Here is a 27,454-nt window from a genome sequence, read left to right on the forward strand (position 1 = left end):
TGACACGAATCGTGTAGTCAAATTACCACCCGATTAAAGTAATATATACAGCACTAAAGAAGAGAAAGACAGTAAATATATTGGGGGGTATGTTATAAAGTGGAGTAGGGAAATGGACAATGTGGTTAGCTGGAGAAGAGTGAAGAGTCAAAAACTAGTTTTAAAGTCTCTAACTTGGACTAGAGAGATGGGTCAATGGTTAAGAGCCTTACTGCTTTTCCAGTTCTCTTCTCAGCACCCACATCATGTGACTCACAAGTCTCTGTATCTTCAGGTAATGCCTGTGGCCTCCACGGGCACCTGTACTCAGGTACAAATACCACATGGAGACACACACCTATACATAATTTAAAGTAATAAAAATAAATATTTTAAAAAGGTGACCAGTATTTCAGGTTATTTATATGCTGATGGGAGTGACTGAATGTACAAGAACCAAAGATGATGGCCCAGCACTCTGAAGGAAGTGAGAGAGTATAAAAGCCATCTATAGTAGAGGATCTTACTTTTGATAGAGACATAAGTATTTCATCCATAGTAACAAACAACTAAAGTAACAGCTGAGAGAGGTTGTGGAGAAGAGCTGAAGAGTTCAGAGGATAGGGGAAATAAAGGATTCAGCAGATGTTCATTGTTGTCATTACATTTCAAGTGTATTTCTTGGGATGGCAGGTTATAAGGAAACCAGTTTTGAAACTCAAGGACAGCTTTCACCTATATGTACAATGTGTCACTCTGGGGATTTCTAATGATTTTTTTTTTTTTGTGAGAGGTGAAGATATTAATTATGATGCTTTACCTGCTCTATGCTCAGAATGGATACAGGATTTGTATGTATAAACTAGTTTTGAAAAAGGGAAGATACTGTTTAATTTTAACTATCAGAGATGGCTTTACAGGAGAGAGAGAAACAGAGAGAGAGACAGAGACAGACGGAGATAGACAGAGAGGGGGAGAGAGGGGGAGAGAGAGAACATTTGAATGAAGTCTAAATCAAAGGAAGATAGTTTTTCAGTTATAATATAATAGATATTGAGCCTAGAACTATTGCTTTACTTATTACTAATACCTGTGAGGAAATGGAAGAGGTCATGTAACATGCTGTAGGTCACACACAGTGGCTAAATGAGTTTTATATCCAGATCTAGTTGTCAATGAACCATTTCAGTACAACACTGATTCTGGAGCAAGATAGTGGTTGTGGGTGGAATATCTTCAGCGAGTAGTGAGATTAAAGATGAGCACAGAGGGGAAGGAAAAAGGTGTGTGTGTATGTGTACTTTGCATTTGTAGGCATGCATGTGTGCATGCATGTCTCCCTGCCCACCTCGCTGTGTGTGTGTGTGTGTGTGTGTGTGTGTGTGTGTGCGCACACACACAGAGGAAAGCAAGAAGAGGAAGTATGAGTTGGATACTGTGTGGGTTAGAAAGGTACAATGCACCTATCGGAAAATCAGGCAGAAAAACTGGGTTGTAAATTCTCCATGGGGAAGAGGCCTTAAAGGTCATATGGGATGCTTGACAGTATTTTTAGACAGTCATCAGTTTAATATGGTTCTTTTTCTTTTTACAAGTAGAATCACGTTTACTATGTAAACATCTGGCCAGCAGTGTATTTTTGTTTTGTGTGGTTTCACAGTTGCAGATTCATTTGGAAGACAAGACTATAAGGAAACCCAAGTGGACTTTGAAATTAGCATTGGAGATAATGATCATTTTCATTTGGCAGTTCATGGAGTAGATGGTCAGTTTACTAAATTATTTGTCTTGTGAAATTTGTTGTGAATACATCTATAGATTAGATGTGTTTAGTCAATGCTTTTTTCTGGGACCCCATGGTAGATTTTAAACTTTTGTTTTTCAGATACTGACCGGGCTTTGTCATTACTGGAGGAATACTGCAAAAAATTAAGAAAGCCTGAGGAGCAGCTGCTGAAAAATGCTGTTAAGAAGGTGATGAGTATTTTCAAGAGCAGCTTATTTCAAGCCTTGCTGGGTATGTATTGCAAAAATTACTTATAGACTTAAAGGCCAGAATCAGGCTAAACAGTTTGAATAATGTCACAGATGACAAAGTTTTATACACCACACCAAAAACACACACACACACACGCACACACACACACACCTAGAAGAATTTTTCTTTTTCTTCAAAGAGAAGATCTTGCTACCCTTATTACTTAAAATTTTCTTACTTAAAAACAATTGCTGTAGAATAAAAATGAGGAATAGATTACTGAAAAAATATCAACATTGAAAGAATACTTTGGATGGGAGGATGGGGAGAACAATGTGCCCAGGTGAGAACTCTGAGTCTGCTGCAGAGTTGGGTATGGGTTATCACACAAAAAGAAAGGGAGTGACCTGTAGAGCACAAACTCCTGAAAGTTCTGCTCACACTAGTGTCCTCTGTCCTCAGAACAAAGTTAATGTGGAACCCTTTATCTCTTGTGCTTCTTTTAGGAGGATTTAGATCCAGAATTGAAAAGTTTATTCATGAAAACTCAATGCTTATCAATGTGTAATGAAAGTAATCTGATAATCTTAGCCTTCTCTTTAAAGATATGAAAAAAAATCAGGGCTGTGGTTTGTCGATGGATAGCTTTATACACCTATCTTTTATACTTATTTACACAACTTCAAATTGATTTCTTCAAGATGTCTTAAGAGAAAAAGCAACAAAGAAATCAGCCAGTTAATCAATCATAAATCAATATTTCCTTCAAGAAGAACAACAAATGGAACATTAAGACAACTCCATTTGACACAGGATCCTTTTTTGTTTGTTTGTTTATTTAGCTTTTGTGTCAGGAACCCAGGTCAGTACTTTGTATGTGCTAAGCAACAACAGAATACATTTGAAAACGAGTCAGGGAGTCTGTTAGACATTTCTATCACATTTAATGCTAGCATGTATTGAAAGTAAAAACAGGAATTTATGAAGCTTAGTGTTAAAATAATTTCTTTTTTATTTATTAATATGCTATTTATGTTCAGCTATGAATATATCAATTGATAAGACCTTAAGATTGTAGTTTCAGTATAATTTTAAAGATTATTAAGTTTAAAGACTTGAAAATCAATTTATTGAATGTAAATAGAAGTTGAAAGCTTTACAAAATTATTTTACCTATGGGAAAATTCCTTTCATCTATTGTGGCTGGCAAGAATTAATGACACAAGCAAATATAATCATCTTAGCTAGTATTAAATAGAAGCGACTCTAAATGGAGTCTTACAGAATTTAAATAAACATGGTCATTAGAGAATATTTTACAGAACATTTTGAACCACCGATTTATGAATTAAGTTTTAATAGTGTCATTTAGTTGATGATTCATAAAGGCCATTAACTAAATGGAAGTGCATCTAAATTGATTCACATAATGTGTTTACTTAAGACTGGCTGTCTTTGGGGAGCTTGAGCTTTTGAGAACTGGTTTAGGAAGAATATTATCAGATGATTTTAGATAAATCTACATGTTTTGAAATGTAATAATTTGATAACAATATTACCTAGAGGACAAGAAGTCGGATGAGTGACTATCAACTGCATTTTGCCATTATTTTAACTGAGCGATAAATATCTTGACAGAGAGCCTATAGTGTGGCTTGAATTTCTCTAATAAATCTGGAAAAGGCTGTTATATAATAATCTGCATAGCATGTTGCTCTGGCTGGCCCTTTAAAGTCAGTGGTCACATATTCAGCAGAGGACTGCCGGGTCTTGACTCAGTCAGAGAAGATACACCTAACCTTTAAGAGACTGGAGGCCCCAGGGAGTAGGGAGGTCTGGTGGGGTGGGAATGGGGAGTGGTGAGGACATCTTTGTGGAGATGGGGGGGAGGAGGTATGGGATATGGAACAGTCAGAGGGTGGACCTGGAGGGGGAGAATAAAGTCTGTATTGTAAAAAAAGATTATATATATATACATATATACATATATATATACATATATATGTATATATATATGTATATCTTATATATATAATCTTATATTTACAGATAAATCATATCTGTATATATACATATATATGTGTATATATATATATATATATATATATATATATATATATATATATAGTCAGTTAGTGTTAAAAGGAAGTACAAAGAATGGAGCACCATACAGAAAAAAATACAATTTTCTCTTGACCTCTACGTGGGAAGCAAAGTATTGATCATTAAGTTATTATTATGGACCATTTCACTGTTTATTTTTCTTATGGACTCCACCTGTGTCCTGAAGAAGATTTGCATCTTTATAAAAGCATAGATGGGCAGCCATTGATAAATAAGATATTGTTTATTGTCTAGAACTTGATTTCTCCTCCCTCTCTGTACCTCTCTTTGTTACAAATAATGAAAGATTGTAGCTTTACCCATTGGTCTAATATTCATATAGCCAATAATACCATGAATACATAGCTACCTTCATAAACAGGGTTCATAATGCCAAAAGCCAACACAAATGGATAATAGAATGAAATGCTGTTCTTCAGGGCTGTGGTGCAATATTTACACGTGACCAGAAAACCAAGCCCTTTATAAACATATGAGGAACATCACTAGATCTAAGCATTTTTTTTAGTCTTTCCTCATTTGTTTAAAATTATCTTCCGAGATAATAGTAATGCTTTTCTAATTTTTAAACCATAATTTTATCAGTTTATAAGGGTAATATACATTTTAGAATATTTTTGAATAAAGAAAGTAAAAGAATATAAAAACAACCAATGGTAAGATAGACTAGCTTATGGTAAACAGCAGGGTGAGCCTGGAGCATAGTGAAATGCTTGATGTCCTTTCTTCCTTGTCTCTCCAGTTCCTTTGTGATTCACCTTGATTTCTCACTCATTAGTAGCTCACACTGGAATAAAGTACTTTGGAAGTTAGCAATAATTTTTCCTGAACACATAAAGAAGAACATGAGTTATTTACATATGACATATGTAAATATATAATCTTTTGCATTTGTATAGGTAATTCTTCTCTGTTTTCTTAATATTTTGAGAGAAAATTAAGTAGCAAAAGATATTTTCCTTAAAAACAATTTCATCCAAGACAGTATGTTTTATTTTACTTATCTACTTATTTATTTGCTAGGCCGAGCAGAAGCACAGTAGCCTGTGCTGCCCGTTCACAAGCACAATGCAGTTGCAAAGAAAAGTTCATTTTGTGGCTATTGTTAAAACATCTACAAAGGGAAATTAATGAAACAATCATGAAAGTACTTCCATTGTGTTTAAAGAATAAATGTACTTACTAATAAACCCTCCAATGTTATTGCTTCAGTATAATAAAAAATTGTTTTGAAAAATTGAAAAGTAGTTTATTTTCAATATGCTAGAAGCTACATTTTTAGATGTTAGGGTGACATCTTGTGGTCTGCTCAGAAAAAAAAAATTACCCAATGGTAATCACAGTTTATAGTTATTACACTATCAGCACTTTGCAGAGTGTGAATACAAGTTCATAGTGTGAATCTTTAATATTATTAACGTGTTTAATAATTTTCATTCATAATAGTAAACAATCATTTAAAATTACTTGTTATGTGCTAGACAGTTTTTCTAGGCAAAATGTACTGAACTGTATGAGACAGTGTTTCCTTTTATGAGCAAATGAAGATGAAATAAGAAACAGAGATTTTATATAAAGTTATTTAATTATTAATTTGTAATAGTGTTATGGCTAGAAATAAAAAGGTATGAGAGTTTTTATCATGTGTTTGTTTGAATTTAGAAATCTGTATAATTATAGTATTCATTTGTGTGTGTGTATGTGTGTGTGTGTGTCTGTATGTGTGGTGTGTGTTCATGTGTGTGCACATGGAGAAGTCAGAGGAAGAGATTGGATGTTCTGATGTATAATTCTGCTTATTTTCTTGAGTTAGGGTCTCTCACTGAACTTGGAACTATGTTGCCAGGTGACAAACCCTGAAATCCTATCTCTACCCTTTGGAGTTGCATGCCCTCACAACCATGCCGGGAATTTTATGTGGGTGCTTGGGATTTGAATTCAAGTCCTTCAGCTTGTGCTGCTATCTTCTGAGCCATCTTTGTAGCACCCCATTATACTAATTCTAACGTAATACTATTTCAAAATAAAACCTACTTAAACGTATTATGTCTGAAACTATTAATAATTATGTGTATTTTTGTCATCTGTTCGTAAGGAAATCAGGATGTTTTATAAGATTAAGTGAATGGCACAAGTGTTGTACAATTATGTGACTTTGGATTAGCTCCACTCGAAGTTTTCAAAACAAGTTCTCACACTATGGCTTTTGTGTCAGCAGCACCAATCACCCATCAACTTGTGTAGCTTTGTATCTCACCTCAAAAACTACTAAATCACGGATTTGGAATTAGGGCTCAGCAAATAGTGTCTTAAAAAGTCATTTGGCTGATTCTGAGGCATGCCAAGTAAGATCTTGATGCTTAGAAATATGGCCTTTCAGGGAAAATAACATTGTGTTTGAATGTTACTCATGAACTTGGAAGAGAACGGTATTTATACTTACATATTGTAAACATTTGGTTTAATCTTTAACAAGATGAGTGAACTTTAAACATTCTTAAGTCCCTTGAGAATCCATAAATTTACAAATATTATGAAATCAAATTCTCTTTCAAATAAATAGTATTCTGAAATATTTACATGACCTCCCCACCCTTTGGATATTTAATGATAGTTTCTGCTATCAGATAGTGTTGCTGTGAATAGAGAAAAGCGAAGTTACATGGAGATTCTTCTGTTAGATAATATGCAAAAGGTACACTCACTGGGTAAGACTTGTGTGTGCTCCAGTGAAATAAAACTGCATATTGTGGATTTTCAAATAAGCCTTGAAGTTTTCATTATGCTTGTTTGTGTGTGCGCGCACATGTATGTGTGTGTATGTGTGCACATGCCCTGTACCTGTGTGCATATGCACTGGTATGTGTGCCATGGTAAGCATGTGGAGGTCAGAGAACAACTGTGAGAACTGGCTCTCTCTTTCTGATGTGCAGATTCTTGGAACCAAACTCAGGTTGTGAGGCTCCATGGCAAGGGCTAAGTCACCTCCCTTGCCTCTCGAATAAGCGTTGGTTAACACAGGGAATGTTATATTCTTGGATACTAAAGTCTGTGGTGGCTCTTTACTTTTTTTTACTCATTTAAAGAAATCAATTAGAGATATTTCAGTTATAACCATTTGAGTAATAATAGCTCACAATGTATTTATGAAGTTTCACTTAGTTAGGTGGACATGTGTAGATGAATGCTATGAAGTCCAAATCCAGGACCTTGGGGAAAATTGGCCCTTAAAGTCAAAGTAATGTTTATACATACTCACAAATGTCAAGTCAGTATGTAATTGCTAATTAGACTGTAGGGGTTGACACAAGTGCTGCAGGAGTTCAGAGAAGCCTGGGTGGCTGTAGAGTGATGCTGGGAAGGGATGCTTTTACTTAAATCCAGATCCTGTCTGTAATAGGGCTTGCACTAGAAGAGAGACTAGAGAAGGGTGTTTTTATCATTCATTCAGTAATCCATTTATAAGACATTACTGGAACACTGTGCAAGCTTCTATTCCACATACTTTAGAGACAAAACATGAAATGAAATGAAATTGTATAAACAATTTATATTTACAGTTCCTGGAAGTGATATACAAGAGGAATGGAAGCTTTGATGAGCGAGAGAGACGCTTAACTTTAAATGTGCAACTTCCTTAGGAAGTGGCCTCGAAATGCTGAAAATTATACAAATTCTATGATAATTGATGGCATTTATCATAGAATAAAGTGGGTGTGACTGAAGATGTTTTTGATATTTACACCTTTAAAATGTCTCAATGGATCCAAATCTTTACCATAGAGAATAAAGAGAGTGAAGCATAAAACAGGACCCAATTGTTTTAATTCTCTTTGTTAAGTAGCCACAGTCTGGGTAAGAGTCATTGAGTGTCTCATGCCTGGAAAGATAAAATATGTTTGACACTTTGGATCAAATACGATCAAGAGGTTTCAACGCCATTCTTAGTTCAGGACTTTGTGTATTACTACAAGATTTATGTCACCAGATGGCACCATTTAACTAAAGTTATGTGCTCGGGCTGCTATGAAGTGGCTGCTGCTGAGCGGATGATGCTTGGATTTGTGCTATAGCTGAAATGGAGAAAATAAGTACTCTGATGGTCTATGAGACGTGTCTACAAAGACAGCCGGACCCAGTGGTTTTTGGAAGCTTGACAGAATCTGGTGATTTCTGTTTGGTATGTAGTGGAAGAAAATTTGAAGCTGGTCTCCACCATCAGTATGTGGCAGCTGGTAGAGAGAACACTATACATTTTTTTTCCTAGTTGGGTTTCCCATAGCTAGCATGCTCATTTTATTAATATTATACTCATGAATCATTTGGCTGCTGAAATATTTTCAGGGAGTATATATATATATATATATATATATATATATATAATGTGTGTGTGTATAAAATAAACAGAAAGACAATCTTTTTATTATTATCTTTAATCTTTTTTTACAGTCCAGTCATTATTCCCTCTCCCAGTCTACCCTCTGACAGTTCCTCATCTCATTCCTCCTCTCCCCCCATCTCCTCCCACTCTCATCTCCAAGAGGAGGTCTCCACACCCTCACATTCCCCTCCCACACCCTGGCAGGCCTCTGCATTCCCCAGGGCCTCAAGTCTCTTAAGTGGTAGGTGCATCTTCTCTCATTGAGATCAGACCAGGCAGTCCTCTGCTGTTTATGTATAGGGCCTTGGACCAGCTAGTGTATATTGTCTGGGTAGTGACTCGGTGTCTGAGAGATATCAGGGGTCCATGTTAAATGAGACTACTGGTCTTCCTGTGGGGTCACCTTCCTCCTCAACTTCTTCCAGCCTTTCCTTAATTCAACCCCAGGGTCCCTGGCTTCTGTCCATTGGTTGGGTGTAAGTATCTGCTTCTGTCTCAGTCAGATGCTTGTTGGTCCTCTCAGAGAACAGCCATGCTAGGCACCTGTCTGTAAGCACACCTTAGTGTCAGTAATAGTGTCAAGTCTTGGAGCCTCCCCTTGAGATGGGTCACAATTTGGGCCAGTTACTGGACATTCTTTCCCTCAGTCTCTTCTCCATTTTTGTCCCTGCAGTTCTTTTAGACAGGAACAATTCTGGGTCAGAGTTTTTGACTGTGGGATAGCAACCCCATCCCTCCACTTAATGCCCTGTCTTTCTACTGGAGATGGATTCTACAAGTTCCCTCTCCCCACTGTTGGGCATTTCATCTAAGGTCCCTTCCTTTGAGTCTTGAGTATCTCTCACCTCCCTGGTTTCTGGTACATTCTAGAGAGTTACCCCACCTCCCACCTCCTGATATTGTATATTTCCATTCACTCTGCTGGCCCTTGGTCCCCTTTTTCCCTGTCCTTTCTGCTCCCCTCTCACCACCCAGATTCCTTCCTCCCTCTGCCCTCTGCTTTCTTCTCCCTCTCAAGTGGGACTGAAACATTCTCACTTGGGCCCTTTGACTTGTTAACCTTCTTGAGTTCTTTGGATTGTGTCTTGGGTATTCTGTAAATTCTTATTTTTTTTTTTTTTTTTTTTTTTTTTGGCTAAATATCCACTCATTAGTGAAAACATACCATGCATGTCCTTTTGGGACTGAGATACGTTACTCAGGATGATATTTTCTAGTTTCATCCATTTGCCTGAAAGACTCATGATATCCTCATTCTTAATAGCTGAGTAATATTCCATGGTGTAAATGAACCACATTTTCTGTATCCATTCTTCCGTTGTGGGACATCTGAATTGTGTCCAGCTTCTGCCTATCACAAACAAGGCCTCTATGAACATAGTGGAACATGTACCCCTGTGGCATGGTGGGGCATCTTTTGAGTATAAACCCAGGAGTGGTAAAACTGGGTCTTCAGGTAGATCTATTTCCAATTAGAAGGACAATCTTTAAAGATTATCTTTAGAAATAAATCCTTCTAGACGAGCTAAATAAGCATGGCAACAATAGCTAAAGACAGCCAATAGAGTATATATTCTATTGAATTATATAATAGATAAGTGTAATATAGACATTATCTTAGTATAAACAGTTATCTTAAGGAACGGAGCATTTGTCACTTGGTTATTGTTCTTTTACCTCTCATTCCTGTAGAGTATGCTAAGAGCTTTGGGGTATCATGTACTATGCAGTGTTATTCTTCACTGAAATGTGCTCTCTCTCAGAAGTCCACAAGCTTCTTGGAGATAGGACTCGGTTGGCTCTAATGCAGCTGGTGGAAAAAGCACATTCAACTTCTTTTGTTTGTACAAATATGTTTCAACTTCTGCTCCCTAAGAGATACTATGTCAGGCTCTAGGGACATGTTAACAAGTCTAGGAGACCTGTTTTCGTGGTGCTCATGGTCTGTTAAATGGGACATCCTTTGAAACAATAAGTATTCTGATGAGAACTGTTTGGAGGAAACACATAAAACCATGAGGAGTTTCTTCAATTGATTGAGTTCATATTATTCTGTAGTGAGAAACATTTAAAATTAGGGCTGGTGAGATGTTTCAGAGGTTCAGCACACTTTCTGTTCTTTCAGAGGACCTAAGTTTGATTCCCAGAACCCACATCATGTGGTTTACAACTGCCTGTAATTCTTTAAAAAAACAAAAAACAAAAAACAAAAAGAAAACATTTTTTGTTGTTCTTTAATAATTTTGAGTAGGTTGATTTTTCTTTTTTTAAATTTAATTTAATTTTTAAACTTATTTACTTTACTTTCTGCTCATTGCTTCCCTCCCAGTCACCCCCTCCCATAACCCTTCCCCCATACCCTCTCTCTTTCTCCTCTGAGCATGTGGGGGCCCCTTGGGTATCTCTCCCCTGAACCTCCCCTACCTCACCCCCTGGCACTTCAAGTCTCTTCAAGGCTAGATGTGACTGAGGACAGACAAGGCAGCCCAGTTAGTAAAATATATCTCCACATAAGGCAACAGCTTTTGGGATAGCTCTGCTCTAGTTGTTTAGGACACACATGAAGGTCAAACTGCACACCTGCTACATATGAGCAGTGAGGCCTAGGTCCAGCCTGTGTATGTTCTTTGGTTGGTGGTTCAGACTCTGGGAGTCCCAAGAGTCCAGATTAGTTGATTCTGTTGGTCTTCTTGTAGAGTTTGTATTCCCTTTGGGGCCCACAAATCTTCCTCCTATTCTTCCATAAGAGTCTCTAAGCTTCATCCACTGTCTGGCTGTGGGTGTCTATTATCTGTCTGAGTCAGCTGCTGGGTGGAGCCTCTCAGAGGACAACGTGTTCCTGTCGGCAAGCATAACAGAGTATCATTAATAGTGTCAGGGATTGGTGTTTGCTCATGAGATGGGTCTCAATTGGGGCTGCTCCCTCCCCCATGCCTGCATTTCTTGTAGACTGGATACATTTTGGGTTGAAAGTTTTGTTGGTGAGTTGGTGTCTCTAACGCTCAACTGGAGTTTCTGTCTGGATACAGGAGGTGGCCTCTCTGGGTTCCATTTCCTCAATGTAGTGAGTTACAGCTAAAGGTCACCCCCATTGATTCTTGGGCGCCTCCCTTATCCCAGATCTCTATCTCATCCTGGAAATGCCCCCTACCTCCTTAGCCCTGTCAGTTGCAAATTTCCATTCTGATCTTGAATTCCCCCACTCCCTTCCCCATACTTCCTCCCTTTCAGTTCCCTCCTTTCATCTGCCTTTTATGACTATTTTATTCCCCCTTCTAAGTGAGATTCAAGCCTCCTCGATTGGGTCTTCCTTTTTCTTTTTAAGCTTCTTTGGGTCTGTGGAGTGTAACATGGTACATGTATTTTATGGCTAATATTCATGCATATTCTTTTGGGACTGAGTTACCTCACTCAGGATGATATTCTCAAGTTCTATCTATTTGCCTGCAAAATTCATGATGTCTTGGTTTTTAATAGCTGAATAGTATTCCATTGTGTAGATGTACCACATTTTCTTCATCTTCAGTTAAGGGACATTTAGGTTGTTTTCAGTTTCTGGCTATTACGAATAAAGCTACTATGAACATAGTTGAGCAAGTGTCTTTGTGGAATGTTGGGCATCTTTTTGGTATATGCCCAGGAGTGGTATAGCTAAGTTTTGAGCTAGAACTATTCCCAGTTTTCTGAGAAAACGTCAAACTGATTTCCAAAACTTCAGATTGATTTCTATTATGAAATTTGATGTAAAAATACTTATTAAAATACTTGTAAATTGAATCCAGGAACACATCAAAGACATCATCCATCAAAATCAAGTAGGCTTCATCTTAGAGATGCAGGGATGGTTCACTATACAAAAATCCATCAAAGTAATCCACTATATAAACAAACTGAAAGAAAAAAAATCACATGATTATCTCAATAGACTCTGAAAAAGCCTTTGATAAAATCCAACACCCCTTCATGTTAAAGGTATTAGAGAGATCAGGGATACAGGGCACATACTTAAACATAATCAAGCAATATACAGCAAGCCAATAGCCAACATCAAACTAAATGGAGAGAAACTTAAAGCATTTCTACTAAAATCAGGGACAATTAACACAATTTTTAAAAAAAGACTCACCAAAACTAGTTGTTACACAAAATTTTAAAAGAGGTATTTACAGAGTTCTCCAATTAGCCAAAGTCAGATGATAACTATAAATTTAAAGGTCAGCCTTAGATTTCATTAATTGATATAATATTATCAATAAAATCTGTTTATTTTAGGTGCAGAACTCTATTTAGTTATCTATCTATCTATCTATCTATCTATCTATCTACCTTCCTATCATCTATCATCTGTTTACCCTTTTCTTACCCATTTCCTTGTACAAAGTGAAATTCTAAAATAATATAGCCTTTTCTAGGTGTATGGATATTTGTAGAAAATGTATCTTATCTATAAATTAAAAACTTGTTACAGGAGACTTTCATTGTTTCAGTTTGAGTATTTTTGTTTGTAACATGAAAGAGGATAAACATATTTAGAATATATACGTTATACATATATCTACGCCATAACAATTAGTGAAAAAGAGAAGCCAGGAATTTGAAGGATACTGGGAAGGGATAGATGAGAGACTTTGGAGGACAGAAAGGGGAGGGAGAAGTGATTATATATTTCTTCTATGTAAACATGAATGATTATGCAGAGGAGCAGTGACTGTGTCTAATGAAAGTCATAGGAACATGGATGCTAATATTCTACATTATAATGTTGTGCGTTTGAGTTTGAATGATTGCCATTGTTTTGACTTTGTTCCTTGGATCAGTTCCGTGATGTTCTTTCCAGCAATAATTTCTCATTGCCTCACAGTCATCGGATTTTTATGTTCCAGTCTGTATTTATTATATAACTACTTTCTAAAACATCAATTTTAAACACCTCATCCTTTTAGTCAATTTTCCTCACCTCTGGTTTACCCAGTTCATTTCTATAAACCTCAGATTAATTATTCTTTTTTGATTTTGTAGAATTCATTGGCACTGAATATTTTTATAATCTATTGGTCCCATCAGTCTTCACGTTCCTCCCTCCCAAGCTTAAATAATGATTCATCACTGCATTTATTCATTTTCACCTTCAAATTCACTATTGTTTTCTTTTATTGGCCAGTAAACTACAACTATTACATAAGCTTATGCTGGTTTCTTCTATCCCTGTACACAGGCAGCCAAAAGTATCAGGAGAAATACGTACTACATTTTAACTGGTTTCACTGTAAGTTTATGACCAAAACATTTATTTCGTTTCCCTGGACAGTTTACTTTTATTCTTAGAATATTTTCACACCTCCTTTCTCCTCAAAGAACATACCTTGCCTTCTTTAACTTTAGCTGATAACTTTTCTATTTAATCTCTTACTACTTATGTGCATCTACAATCACCTCAGAGAAGGGCTGATAGACATGCCTGTGGATAATTATGTTGATTAGGTAAACTCTTTGTGCCACTGTGGGTGACACCATTTCCTTGGCTCTGATCCTGGTGTGTATAAAAGGGAGAAAATGAGCACAAGGGTTCACTGTCCTCTTCTTCCTCACTGCAGATTCAGTTGACCTTGACTTCTCCACTGCAGATGCAGCTGCCTTGATTTCTCCACTACTCAGAATGTACTCATGAATTGTGAGCCAAAATACTTTTCTCCTTTAAATTGCTTTTATCAGGGTAATTTATTGCAGTAATATGAAAATTCTCTAAGTCAGGCTATGACACGGTATGAACACAATACGTTAAAAAATAATTTGCTCTCTTTTTGTCTAAGCAAACTATTTATAATTAATTTTTTCACACAACATATTTTAATCATGTTTTTCTCTTTCCCCAACTCCTCTCAGATGCTTCCTACCTTCCTACCCACCCATCTTTGTGTTCCCTTCCTTCAAAAACAAAAACAAAAACAAAACAAAACTTAAAATGAACAAAAAACTATTGACAAAGAAAAATAGTTACTGTCCTATTGCTGTGAAGAGACATTACTACCAAGGCAAAGCTTATAAAAGGAAATATTTAACTGGGGACTTGCCTAAAGCTTCATAAAGTTAGTCCTTATCATCATGGCAGGAAGTAGAAAGGCATGGCACTGGAGCAGTAGGTGATGGCTTTGCATCCAGATCCACAAGGCAAAAAAAGAGAGACTGAACCTGCAGTGGGCTTTTGAGACCTCAAAGCTCACCCTCAGACACACATTTCCTCCAACAAGGCCAAACTTATTCTAGCAAGGTCACACTTCCTAATCTTTTCCAAACAGTTCACCAACTGGGGGCCAGCCATTTAAAAATATGAGTTTATTTTTTGTTGGCCAGCTACTTCTGAGGATGTGAAATACCCTGGAGAATGGTTGGTATAACCAGTAACATGCCACTGGAGAATACTGTGTTTCCTTTTTCCACCCATACCAACTGCACAAAGCTTTTTGGTTATGAATAGGGTTTTGCAACCACTTCTTCTCAGTGCTGAGATTTTGTCTGGTTTAAACCTGTATAGGTCTTCTATGTGCTGTCACAATCTCTGTCTCATTCTATTTTTAAAAAAAATCTGTACTCTCTACTTGAATAGGCTCGTCCAATCCTATTCTTTATATTTATTTTATATGTCTGGCTTAACACTCTGTATGTAAGTTACCTGCTTAGCATCTCTCAATTGGAAGTCTATTTCAACACATAGCATGTCCCTAACATGACACTTGATTTCTATCTTTGTTGATCTCTAATTTGCTTGTCTCCTCGTCTTTGTTGTTTCAGTAAATGCCTTCCTCATTTACCCAGTTTGTTTAAGCCAGGACCTAGAAGTCACCCTTGCTTCTTCATCTTTAGCATACCTTTCTCAGTCATATGTAGAAAAGGGTCCAAATCAAAAATTCTACTATTACTTCTGATTCCTATTATGTGTGGCATTCTGGTCTTTAATCAGTTATTTTATCTCCTGCAGAAGCTTCTAGATGATATTCCTTTCCTTCCATTACTGCCCAAAAACATTTTCTCTGTGTTATTCTGTATAATATTTTGCAATAAGATTAATCTTATTACTTTCAAATACCTGTTTGGATTTCTACCACCTTCAGGACAAAATGCAAACTACACATCCTGTTTATCAGGCCTTGTATGATCTGACTTCTGGCTTCTCCTACCTCTTCTAACAACACTCAACAACATGCTTCTCCAGTCATAGTGGCCTTGGGTGTATCCATTAACAATTTCTGCTTCAGAGACCATGTGCTTCCTGCTTTGTTTTATCACTAATTAAGTTCTCTTCACCTGCCATGTCCGAAGACCTTTCCTGACCATTTTGTATAAGAACGCTCCTTCATCATTGCTCTTCTTTCACTTATTTTACTTAAATTTTCTTTATTGCACACACGCACGTATACACACATAATGCATACCCACACATGCATATATATGTTTGTGCATTCACACATGCACACACATGCACATACACATACATACACACACACACACACACACACACACACACACACACACACACACACACTGCTACTTATATACCATAAATAAAATTACATTATTGAGGGTAGGTGTCAATTCTCTCATCCCTCTTAATTACTTAGAAGAATTCATGGAGAATAAATGCAAAACGATAAAATTTTTTGAATAAGGAAAATACTACTCATTTTCAGTTTGTTTGATTTTAAAATCTGACAAGATAACTTCACTGCCTTTTCCTTCATTTTTTGCTTTTTCTTTAAAATGAAACCCATTAGGTTCACAGATGAAAAGTATTGTGTTGAAAAGACACTCATTTAAAAAGAACCTTGCATTGCACTAATTTACTGTTGTTAAAAAGGAAACTGCATTCCTTTTGTGGTCTTTGTACTAAGAGCTCAGGACACGAGAGAATATGATTTATGAGGTTGGGAAATATCTTAGGTTAATTATGCTACTGTAGTGCTAGACAATCTTGTGGAGTTTGCTTGGATGCAATAATCAAAACAGCATTATTCAAAGTAGGTAGTCCTATTAAAGCATACACATTCTACATGTTTCTACGTCTTGCTCCTTTTACAGGTTACTGCTGGCAATTTGGAAAAAAATGTATTTTCAAAACTGTGAAAATGTGACAGAGTAAAAATATGATTCTCTGTTAACAACTTGGCTTCCAGTATTGAATCTGGACAATCTCCCATAAATCTTTCTTTATATACCTAAACCTTTTCCATTTATACTCTACATAAAATTTAAAATCACCATTAAAACCAACATATCCTTATTAACATAATTATTAATTACTATATGTATATCCTTTTTGTTAATTAATTTGTTTACCAAAGGTTCATGAGAAACCTACATGGTCAAAACATTGTTTTAGATGCTGGTATAATGATAAGTAGAAAAATAGACATATATGCTTTTTATCACAGAATTTAAAGTTAAATGGTAGATGGCAGCAATATAAAGTCATTTCCTATAGAAAAATGAGGCATAGCAGAAGACTAGGGAGTAACACAGGCAGGTTCTCACTTTAAACAAAGCTTAAGTTCCCCTCTAAGAACATACTTAAATGAAGACTTGAAGCTGAGGGACTAAGTCATTCAGTTATCTACAGAAGAAGAATGAGTACAGAGGCCCTGAGGCAGGAGCATGAGTAGACTATTTCTGAAATTATCAGAGTATGTTGTGTGGACTCAGTCACTTCTGGGAGACTTGTGGTGAGAGGATGTACTATATAGAGATTTATTGACCATTACGAAAACATTGACTTTATTGTCAACCCATTGGAGGATTTTGAGAAGAAATTACATGATGCAACTTATTTTTTATAATCATTAGCTCTATGTTGTATATCAAGACTTGACTGATGCCTAGGAGTTTATTGTATTCTTACTTTAATATTTCACACAGAGAACATTGTAGTTTAAATGAAGGTGTAGCAGCAGTGAAGAGGTTGAAAATGGCTAGGTCACAGACTTCAAAAACATGGCCATTGCAAGTTGCTAATGGATTGGGTGCAGGGTGTAAAAAATGCTGGAGTCAAGTAGAACTATTTCCCCCCCCCCCATACATTTAGCTAATATTTTGGCATTCCCATTTAGAGGTGGAGAATTTCAGGACAGATGTGTATTGGGATGGAGCAGGATAAGGCTGGAAGTTAGGACAATTAAGTAAATGATTTGTTATAGAAATTTTGGAGTATCAGAAAAATAAATATTAAAGATGGTAATTTTAAATTCAGAAGGACAAACGATGCCAGTAATTCTGAAATCATTAGACTTGAGAGAGAGGCAAGAGGTTGTGAATTATATGAGAATATGAATATTTTAATTAAATTATCTGAAGTAGGTGGTATTTACAATTAAAGTAATTAAACTTATTTTTTACCAAATTTTATGCAAAATAGTTTCATTAAAATTTCACATAGAAGTTAGTTGAATAGAGAGCAGCATTTTTATTAGATTTTACTTCTTCTAAATTAAAAATTAGTCTCTTAATTTCTTGAATATAAATTACTAGATAAAAATATTAGCTTAAATGACTTGAGTTCCAGGTTTCATAAATTGCAGCAATATAGAATCCAGCTTCAAATGTAAAAGAGGTCATAGTTATTCAAGCATGTTAAGGATCTGCCTAAATTATTATTGCAAATGATTTTAACTTTCAAGCTTTGGAGAACTGATTTAATCAAGATCATTTCTAATGTGACAAAATACTAGACATAGATGATTTTTTTTGTCTTGTCGGATATCTTGTCTCCAAATATGAGACCAATAGTATGTAAATTAAGAATGAAAGGGATTATTTTTAAAAAGGAGTTGAGGCTTCTTAGAGAGCCTACAGAATACCTGGGTATTAGATTCAGAAAACAGGAAGGAGAGAAGAAAACCAAAACAAAATAAAGGTTTCCCACAAAATAGAGACTGGCATTACGTTACCACCACTGGCTCTTATTCCAACACTGTTGTACACTGGTTCCTTTCATTCCAGGTTATGTTAGAGTCACTACCCCAATCTTTTCAGTCACTCTGTGAAGACTAAAAATCCTTTCATTGTTAAGAGCTATGCAAACACAGCTTCCATCGTGAAAAAAACAGATCACATTTTCTAATAGAAATTAGTTTTGTAAGGGGTGCAGCTTGTGAATTACTATAAAGAATAGAATGGGGTGATTTGAAGTCAGAAGATGTAATATTAAATGTAGATGTGTGAGTTGTAAAACATCCAGTGCACAGATGTAGTGAGTAGGGGTGTGAGTATGTGTATGCTTGCTTTGTGCATTTGTAAAAGATTTGGCTCAGATGAGTAGAGTTCCTTCTTTACCTCTTTTACATTCATATACATGAAGTTATCTCAAATAGAGATGAGTGACATATAACTTCATGGTCATGTGAAGGTGAGTATATAGGAACAAGAAGAAAATCATGGGCATTTAGGTAGAGAAAAAAAAAAGAAATCAAAGAAATTAAAATTACAAAACCATTGGGCTATTTTGAAGACATAAGAATCTAGCATATTTTGAATCTCCGAAGAAAAATTTTTATTCCTTTTTTCCTAGTACGTTTGGCATAGATTCAATTGTAATCTTCATTGTACTGTGAGGAAAGTGTTCTTCTCGGCTCTTTCTTTAAATTATTGTTATATACTACAAATAATATAATTATTGTAATTTTCTAAATTTTGTGAAACTGTAGACCCATACATCTTAGATGCTAACTAAATCCTAAATATAAAAACATCTGTAGAAATCTGAGGCTGGAAATATTTAAAACTGTGTATTTTTTAATTCTATATAGTCCAGTGAGTGTATAGTGGTATATTATGGGTTTAATGTTGATTTCTCTAATGATGCATGGTAAAAGGTGTTTTATATGGCTAATTACTCCTACTTATTCTTTGATGAAATATTTCTGAGTCTTTTACCTACTGTCTTAGTTAAGATTGTTATGCTGGGAAGAAACACTATGAACAAGGCAACTGTCTTAGTTAGGGTTTTATTGTTGTGAAGAGACACTGTGACCATGGCAACTCTTAGAAAAACAACATTTAATTGGGGCTGGCTTATTGGTTCTGAGGTTCAGTCCATTATCATCATGGCAGGAGGCATGGCAGTGTCCAGGCAGGCATGGCGCTGGAGGAGCTGAGAGTTCTACATCTTGTTCCAAAAGCAAACAGGAGAAGAGTGACTCCCATGTGGCTAGGAAGAGGGTCTCAAAACCCACCCCTACAGTGACACACTTCCTCCAACAAGGCCACACCTCCTCCAACAATGTCACACCTTCTAATAGGGACAGTCCCTGGGCCCAAGCATATTCAAACCACCACAGTAATAGAAAGGAAGACATTTAGCTGGGGGCTGGCTAACATAACAGTTCAGAGGTTTAGGTCCGTTATTGTCATGGCAGGAGGCACAATGGCTCATAGGCAGACATGGTGCTAGAGAGCCGCTGAGAGTTCTATATCTGGATCTAAAGATAGCAGGAAGAGAGAGTGACACTGGGCCTGGATTGAGCATTTAAAATGCTCAAATCACACACCTGTCAGTGGCATCTTCCTCCAACAAGGCCACACCTCTATTTCAAACAAACCTCCTAATAGTGTTGCTCCCTATGGGCCCATGGGGGCCATTCTCATTCAAACTTCTGCACCTACTTATAAACAGGGCTTATCTACCTTCATATTAAATATTGTTTTTGTATTTTAGACACAAGTTTTTTTTCAAATATTTGATTTACAAACGTTTTCCCTAAATATTGAGCTTGAAGTTTTTATTTAAAAAATTCTGACAATTTAAAAATTGCTTAGATTAAAGCAAAAAGGAAAAGGGGGCATGGGATAGGGTTTTTCTAGGGAGGGGAAATGGGGAAAGGGTATGGCATCTGAAATGTAAATAAAATATCCAATAAAAAATAAATTAAAAATTGCTTATTTTATTAAGTCATATGCTGTATATGACTTAATACATACATTGTGCATTAATGTATATATACATATACCTCAGCTTCAAGCTTTTGTCACCATCACTAGAAACTCTTCTGTAACCTGATTGAATGAGCAGAATATTTTCTTCTAGGCATTTCATATTTCTATTTCTTCAATTTAGGCCCGAGACCTATTTGAAATTAAGTTTTGTGTGTGCTATATAGTAGGGTCAAAGCTCTTCTCATTGTATTTCACAGAGATTGTTCTTCAGACGTGTTAGTTCAGTTGTTGAAAAGATTACCCTTTCCCCATTAAGCTGGCTTTGTGGAAGAGGCAGTTATTTTGACCTCTTAAGGAATGAAAACATATTTGTAGACAACTAATTCTGCAACTTCAAATGTAAAAGACGGTCCCCTTGCCTGAGGAAGCTGCCCTGTCATCACGTAGATCTGGGTTTGTCTAGGAAACAGAGTACAGTAAGTGAGTTCTTAAGTAACTGTCAATGAGAAGAACTGGTCACTATTTTTCAGTGCGGTGACAAAAATTTAGACTCTAAAAATCAAAATTAGGAGAATGTTCTGTTTAGGAGCCAAGAAAAACTGTTTCCATTTTGATAGAGCGATATTTATTTGAGTGTGGAAGCAATGTGTGACCAGGCAATTGCCCCATTGCCCCATTGCCCCGTCTTTCAGGTAGATAGTCCACCTCCGTGTACATTTTTTTTATTGTCTGATTTATCTTTATTGATTTTATATTAAGTTATACTGATGTTCCATAGGGACATTTTAAACATTTATTAATTATTATTAGTTTTTTAATTATTCACTTTACACTCCATTCACTACCCCCTTCCCGAACACCCCCTCCCACAATTCTTCTTCCCTCATTCTCCCTTTTCTTCTGTGAGTGCGTGGGGGCCCCCGTCGATATACCCCCACCCTATCACATCAAGTCTCTGTGAGGCTAGGCCCATCCTTTCCCACTGAGGCCAGACAAGGCAGCCCAGCTAGAAGAACACATCCTACCTGTACCTGTGTACTTTTTAGATTCAGTTTGTGATGTTTGAACTTGGGACGTGTGACCGCTGTTGTGAGAACAGATCTGTTTTTTCACATACACTGGTTTCCTTATGGGAGTGTTACTACACAACTGTTGTTCCTGATGCACAGTTTCAGACTTTTGTTTCTTGAAAGTATTCCAGGGATTGGGGAGATGTCTTTCCAGTAAAGAATACTTGTTGCTGGTGTAGGGCTTGCAAGTCAGATCACTCATATCTGATAGTTAAACATCACTGGTAACTCTGGTTCCAGGAATCTTGATTCTGGCCATGGACCTGCATTTATGTGGTACACAAATACCCACGCAGGCACTCAAACATACACAGAAAAGAAAAAAAAATTATTTAATTTTATTTTTTGAGACAGGGTTTCTCTGTGTAGGCCTGGCTGTCCTGGAACTCACTGTATAGACACAGAGATCTGCCTTCCTCTGCCTACCAAGTTAAAAAAAAAACTTTAAAAAATGTTTTGCTTTATTTTCATTTTAATATTAGAAAATTTAACTGGTATAAAGTCATGATAAATATATCTATAAAGAAGTTATACTATAAGTTCAGTGTTCATGTATGAAATTCTCAAAAAATTAAGTTTGTTTTTGTTTTGAAGCCAAGGTTTCTCTATGTAGCCCCTCACTGTCCTGGACTTTGCTCTGTAGACCAGACTGGTCTTGAACTTAGAGATATATCTTCCTGTGACTCCTGATCACTAAAATTAAAAATGTATACCATCACTGCCTGGTTGAAAAGTTAAAGAAAATCCAAAAACGTTTTAATTAATATGATGGAATAAAATAAAGGCACATAAAAAGAGAAAATGTGTTTTTAATATTTGTACAGGAAAATATATAGTAGATCTATATTTAGATTTTAAAATTTGAGATATCTTACTCTTTTGATGATGTGAATTTTCTATATGGATGCCAATTGCTTTGCTTAAAAAAGAATTTTATATGCTATTTATTCAACTTAAATATTTTAAACTTTGTTTCTAACATATCAAATTAGCCTTCCAGGAGACAAGTACCACATCAAATTACTATCCAATGAAATTTTTTTTTGTCATCTCTTTTTTGAGATTACTAGCAGAGTGAACAAAGGTAGTGAGTGGCCTGTATTGAAAGTTAATAATTTGTGCTCCAGTTCTAGAGGCGGTACTAGGAGGCAGGGAGGAGTTTTCCTCTTGTTTGCTGTCATTCCAATTGCTTGAAGCACAAGATGGGTTTATAATATGTCCCGAGTGGTTAAATCATATCAGCTGTCCCCCTTGTCACATCTGCTGCCACATCTGTGCTGTTGCTTCCCATAGTCTTCTGAAGTTTAGGGGAAATTTATAACCTAACAAGGAAATTAGGTCAAGGAAAACAATGTCCTCCTGTTGATCTGAAGAAATACTTTACAGTCACAGCTTTTGTGATGTTTGTGTAAAATTAAAATAATTTGAAAACACTTAGAAGACTATATGTGAAATAGCAACTTGGCTTTCTTTGTAATGAATTAAGACATGCCTTTTAGGTGGGTTGTTCATGTCAAAATGAAGTAATAAATAATGAAAAAACTATCATCTAATCCTGCTTAAAGTAATTTTGCTCAACTACAGAGGGTTTTAAACTGATTTATTTGGAGTTCTAAGATTAGTGAGAAACCAAAGGCAGAGGTGGGAAGGACACTAAACCCTGTCCATTCCAATCTGTACAGACAGAACTTCCCAGGTACCATGATATTTCATGTAACTGTATTAGTAAATGACTTTTTATGGTAAAGTCCTATATATTTGGAACATAAACTTTAGCTTTTCAAACAATTATTTTATCTTAATAACATATATATTTGTGAGTATGTGGGTATGTGAGTATGTGAGTACAGAGTATCTGAGGAGGCCAGGAGATGTAAGTGGTTGTGAGGTGCTTGATGTAGGTGCTGGGAACTGAATTTGGGTCCTCTGCAGGAATCACAAGGGCTCTTAACTGCCTAGCCATCTCTCCTGCTCATTTACCTAAGTTTCATGTGAGTAACAAGGTATCACAGCATTGTTCTGTGACAACTCCTTGTCATTTGATTAAGAAATTGATTGCTGGATGTCTGTACGTTTTTTGTTTTTGTTAAACTAAACATCTAAGTAATACTTGAAACTACTACTATTTTTATATGAAGTCATATGAATTGTTGTGTCTATTCACCCATCCTTGTATAAGATCTAGGAAGATGGGATTTTGTCTATAAAAAAATTTTAATATAGCCAAGCAAGTAGAATAGTGCTAGCATATAAAAAGTACACATTGTTTGTTGGGTATTTAAAAATATATTTAGGATTCTGGCTTTACATTTATTTCATATTTTTATTTTATAGGTTGTATTACCATCTCCCAGGGTAGGCTTCATAAAGACAATGCTTTAAAATTTGTTTTTTTCCAATTTTATATCTTGAAAGACTAGCTTAGTACTCAAGATTCATAAATACTCATATGGATACATGAACTAATGATGACTCTACAATCTACAATATGGTTTATCTTTTATATTTAACTTGCAATTTTCCTGGTTATGTTATTATTTTCTTTTTTCTTTTTCTTTTGCTTTCTGAAGCTTCTTTATACTCTATTTAGACCAGATTTCTTTTTAAAAATTTACATGCAATTCACATGGTTTCTAAATCTCATCATGGTTTTTAACAATTCTGGAAAATTTGTAGCTATTATCTCTTTAGCATCCTATACTCCTGTTGAAATGTTGAATATTTTGATGTAATAAGGTTCTTTATATTTTCTCTTTCCTACCCCCTCCATTTTTTTTTTGTAGGACTGACAACTCTATTGTTTATTCCATTCTCCATAATTTTCTCTTTGGCTATATCTTATCTTCTGGGTAATATATAAAATGACATGAAAAAGCTTAATGAATATACTTTTACAAGTTCTAGGTTTAAAAATTACTTATAATTTCTTTCAGTTTGTCTCTGTCTTTCCTTTTTTTTTTTTTCCCCTATGTCTTTCTATTCTTGGGTGGAGATGTGCTGGTGATCAAATTCAATGCTCTAAGCATCCTGGATGCTAGTCATACATGCTAACACTAAACAGACTCCCAGCTTCTTTTTTATCCTTTTAATAATTTCCAAAATAGTCCTTCAAGATGGTAAATTGTTCTATTTTTCTAAGGGTTGGGCAAACGTTTTATATGACTCATTTAGTGTATCTACTAATTCTTCTTTTCATGAAGTAAGTCTTCATATAGTTTATAAATTTTGTGAGTTAATTTTCAGCAAAAGTTGTTCTCCCAGGACAAATATAGGTGTTGTACAAATGTACTGAGAAATGAACAAAACTAGAGTGGTCTTACTGGTCTGGCTCCATTTTCTTCTAATTTTAGGGTTTGAATGTTAATATAATCTGAAGTAAATATTAACATAAAATTTAAGAAGGTTTAAAGAACAGAATTGATTACTTATTGTTATACCTAGCCATAATACCCCTAAAATAATAATATTGCAATGTAAAGTTTTCTAAATATTTAAATTCATATATGTGAAGATATGGCACCTATTTCTATGTACAAATCTGGTTGATATTTGACTATTTCTATTCCTTTTATATGTCCTTGGGCTAGGACTGACTTTTCCTTTTCTAAACATTCATTTTGGATTGGAATTATTTATTGTGACATTTTTGGCTATGAAATGTCATGTCAAATGTTTGTGCTAGCTCACAGAAACAGAATGAAGAATCGTTGACTCACATGATCTAAGATTTAAAAGAGACTTTTGAGAACATTGAATCTACCTTTAAAAGAGCAGGTGAACATTCTTTCCTCTCTCTATGTCATAAAATATGCAAACATACACAGGGAAAAAAAGTGATTTTGAGGACATGAATACTGAGTTTAAAGTTAAAGCCTCACACATACAGTTATGTTAACTTTCTGTTGCTATGGCAAAATACCTGAGGCAATCAACTTTTAAGGAAGAAAATGTCTTTTAGGTCATATTTGCGTAGTTACAGCCAACGATTGCCTTGTCCTGTTACTTTGGGCCTGTGGTGAGGCTGAAATCCTGATAAAAAGCATGTGGTAGAACAAAGCTCTTCCTTTCCTGATAGGTGTGGCTAATATAGTCCCATTATACCTCTCAGGAGCATGCTTTTCAGGTAGGCCCTATCTCTTCAAGTTGCTACTGTCTCCCAGTGTCTCAGTCAATGAGACAATCATTTATCAAGACACGAGCTTTTGTGGGGGACATTTAAGGTACAGCAATTTACTTTCTTCATAAACTATAAGTATTTTTTTTCAATTTGTCCTATTTTATCTTCAGAGAAACTTGCGGATTTCAGACTAAGTAAACACACAGGTATCATCTATTTGTTCTTAATGCAGTCAGTACCTGCCACTTTGTGCAGGCCCGTGGGTGTTTCCTTCATTATAATTTATTTCCTTGAGATGGCTTAAACAATAGGGTGGTGCCCTCCTTCCTTGGGTGTAATTTCTACTTAGGTCGAGCCCAGAAGTAAATTTAGAATTGTAACTATAATCCTTTTGAGGTTATGTAAAATAAGGAGGAAAAAAAAAAAAAAAAAGAAAGAAAAAGAAAAAAGGGACCAAGGAAACAGTATCAGCAGGACAAAACCAGGCTGCAGTCTTGAAAAGACTTTATTTCTTTTTCTCTGTGGGCATAGGCATGTGGGTGGGATCTCTCCATTCTGTAGTCACAGATCCACCTTCCCCCAAATTAATCAAGTGTCAAGCTGAGAAATCTGTGGGGCTTTCCACATTAGCACACTGTGTCCTATTATTATTTTTTCAATGCAAAGACAGAAACAACCCAAATAATTCTATTTACATCTGAATTAAATTCCTCAGGCATTTCCTGGATTCTATTAGCAATTCAACAAGAAGCCTACTATTAGGAAACAGGGAATAATTACTAAAGAAAGGGAGGGATCTGAGTGCAGGGCCTCTGAATTCATAATGCAGAATCTGGCTGAAATGGTTGTTTCTGTTATGATTAGGAGGTGGTGGATCAAATTTTAATCCTTCAAAGTAATTTTCTGTTATTGAAAAATCTGTTTTTTATTTTTATGTGTACTGTACTAATTGTTCCATTGCAAAAATCAGATAATAATAGTTTTGTAAATCACCTGTGACGGTTAATTTTTATTGGCACTTAATGGGACCTTTGGTTACCAAGAGACAAATCTATGGGCATGTCTGTGAAGGATTTTCAAGATTAGATTAATTAATTTAATTGGGGTGAGAAGACTGCTTCTTCCTTGCACCCCTACCCCCACCCTACAGCCATGAAAGACATTATCCTATGTGCTGGGGACCTGCTTCTAATAGAAAGGAGGGAGTGAGGCAGGTAGCAGCATTCATGTCTCTGCTTCCTGACTGTGGCTAGCTGTACCAATCCCCTGCCATCATATCTTCCTTGCTATTAAAGGACCATCCCTTTAACTATGAGCTAAAACACATCACTTATCCTTCAAGTAACTTCTTGTTAAGTATTTGGTCATAGCAACAAAAATTGTAACTGAAACATTATCTCAGAGGGTTTGGGAACAACCTTTTTTTTTTTTTTTTTTTTTGTTTTTAAAGACAGGGTTTCTCTGTGTAGTCCTGGCTGTCCTGGAACTCACTCTGTAGACCAGGCTGGCCTTGAACTCAGAAATCCGCCTGCCTCTGCCTCCCAAGTGCTGGGATTAAAGGCGCGAGCCACCACTGCCCAGCACAACTTTTAACTCACTTTTACATAGCTTCCTACTATTCATTATAATAATGGCATTTTATGAGTTCTAGGGGGACATCCTCCTACTATTATTCTGCTAAATGAAAATTGCAATAAAATGACTCCTAATGACTTATTGCTTTAACCACAGAGCAGAGCATCACTCAACCCTCTTCAGAGAAGCTTCTATATGGGGCCCCTGCAAGCTCTGCTGCTCCTGGAGAAATGAACTCTGAGAGCTAAGAAAGAATCTCAGCTCAGCATGACTTAGCCAGGCTGGCTCAAACTTCTGGGGTCAGATACTGG

At 36.0% G+C, this 27,454-nt stretch overlaps 1 protein-coding gene across 8 annotated transcripts in view; it reads left to right on the forward strand.

The window, feature by feature from the left end:
• Dlg2 (discs large MAGUK scaffold protein 2) overlaps positions 1–27,454 on the forward strand; it is a 1,841,012-nt gene that overhangs the window by 23,359 nt on the left and 1,790,199 nt on the right. For all 8 annotated transcript variants that reach the window (XM_076937777.1, XM_076937790.1, XM_076937770.1 and 5 more), the window contains one exon: positions 1,865–1,996. In XM_076937777.1, coding sequence (XP_076793892.1) covers positions 1,865–1,996 — 132 coding nt within the window. The remainder of the gene's footprint in view (positions 1–1,864; positions 1,997–27,454) is intronic.

Source organism: Arvicanthis niloticus, chromosome 1 (genome assembly GCF_011762505.2).
Source record: "Arvicanthis niloticus isolate mArvNil1 chromosome 1, mArvNil1.pat.X, whole genome shotgun sequence".
Lineage (NCBI taxonomy): Eukaryota > Metazoa > Chordata > Mammalia > Rodentia > Muridae > Arvicanthis > Arvicanthis niloticus.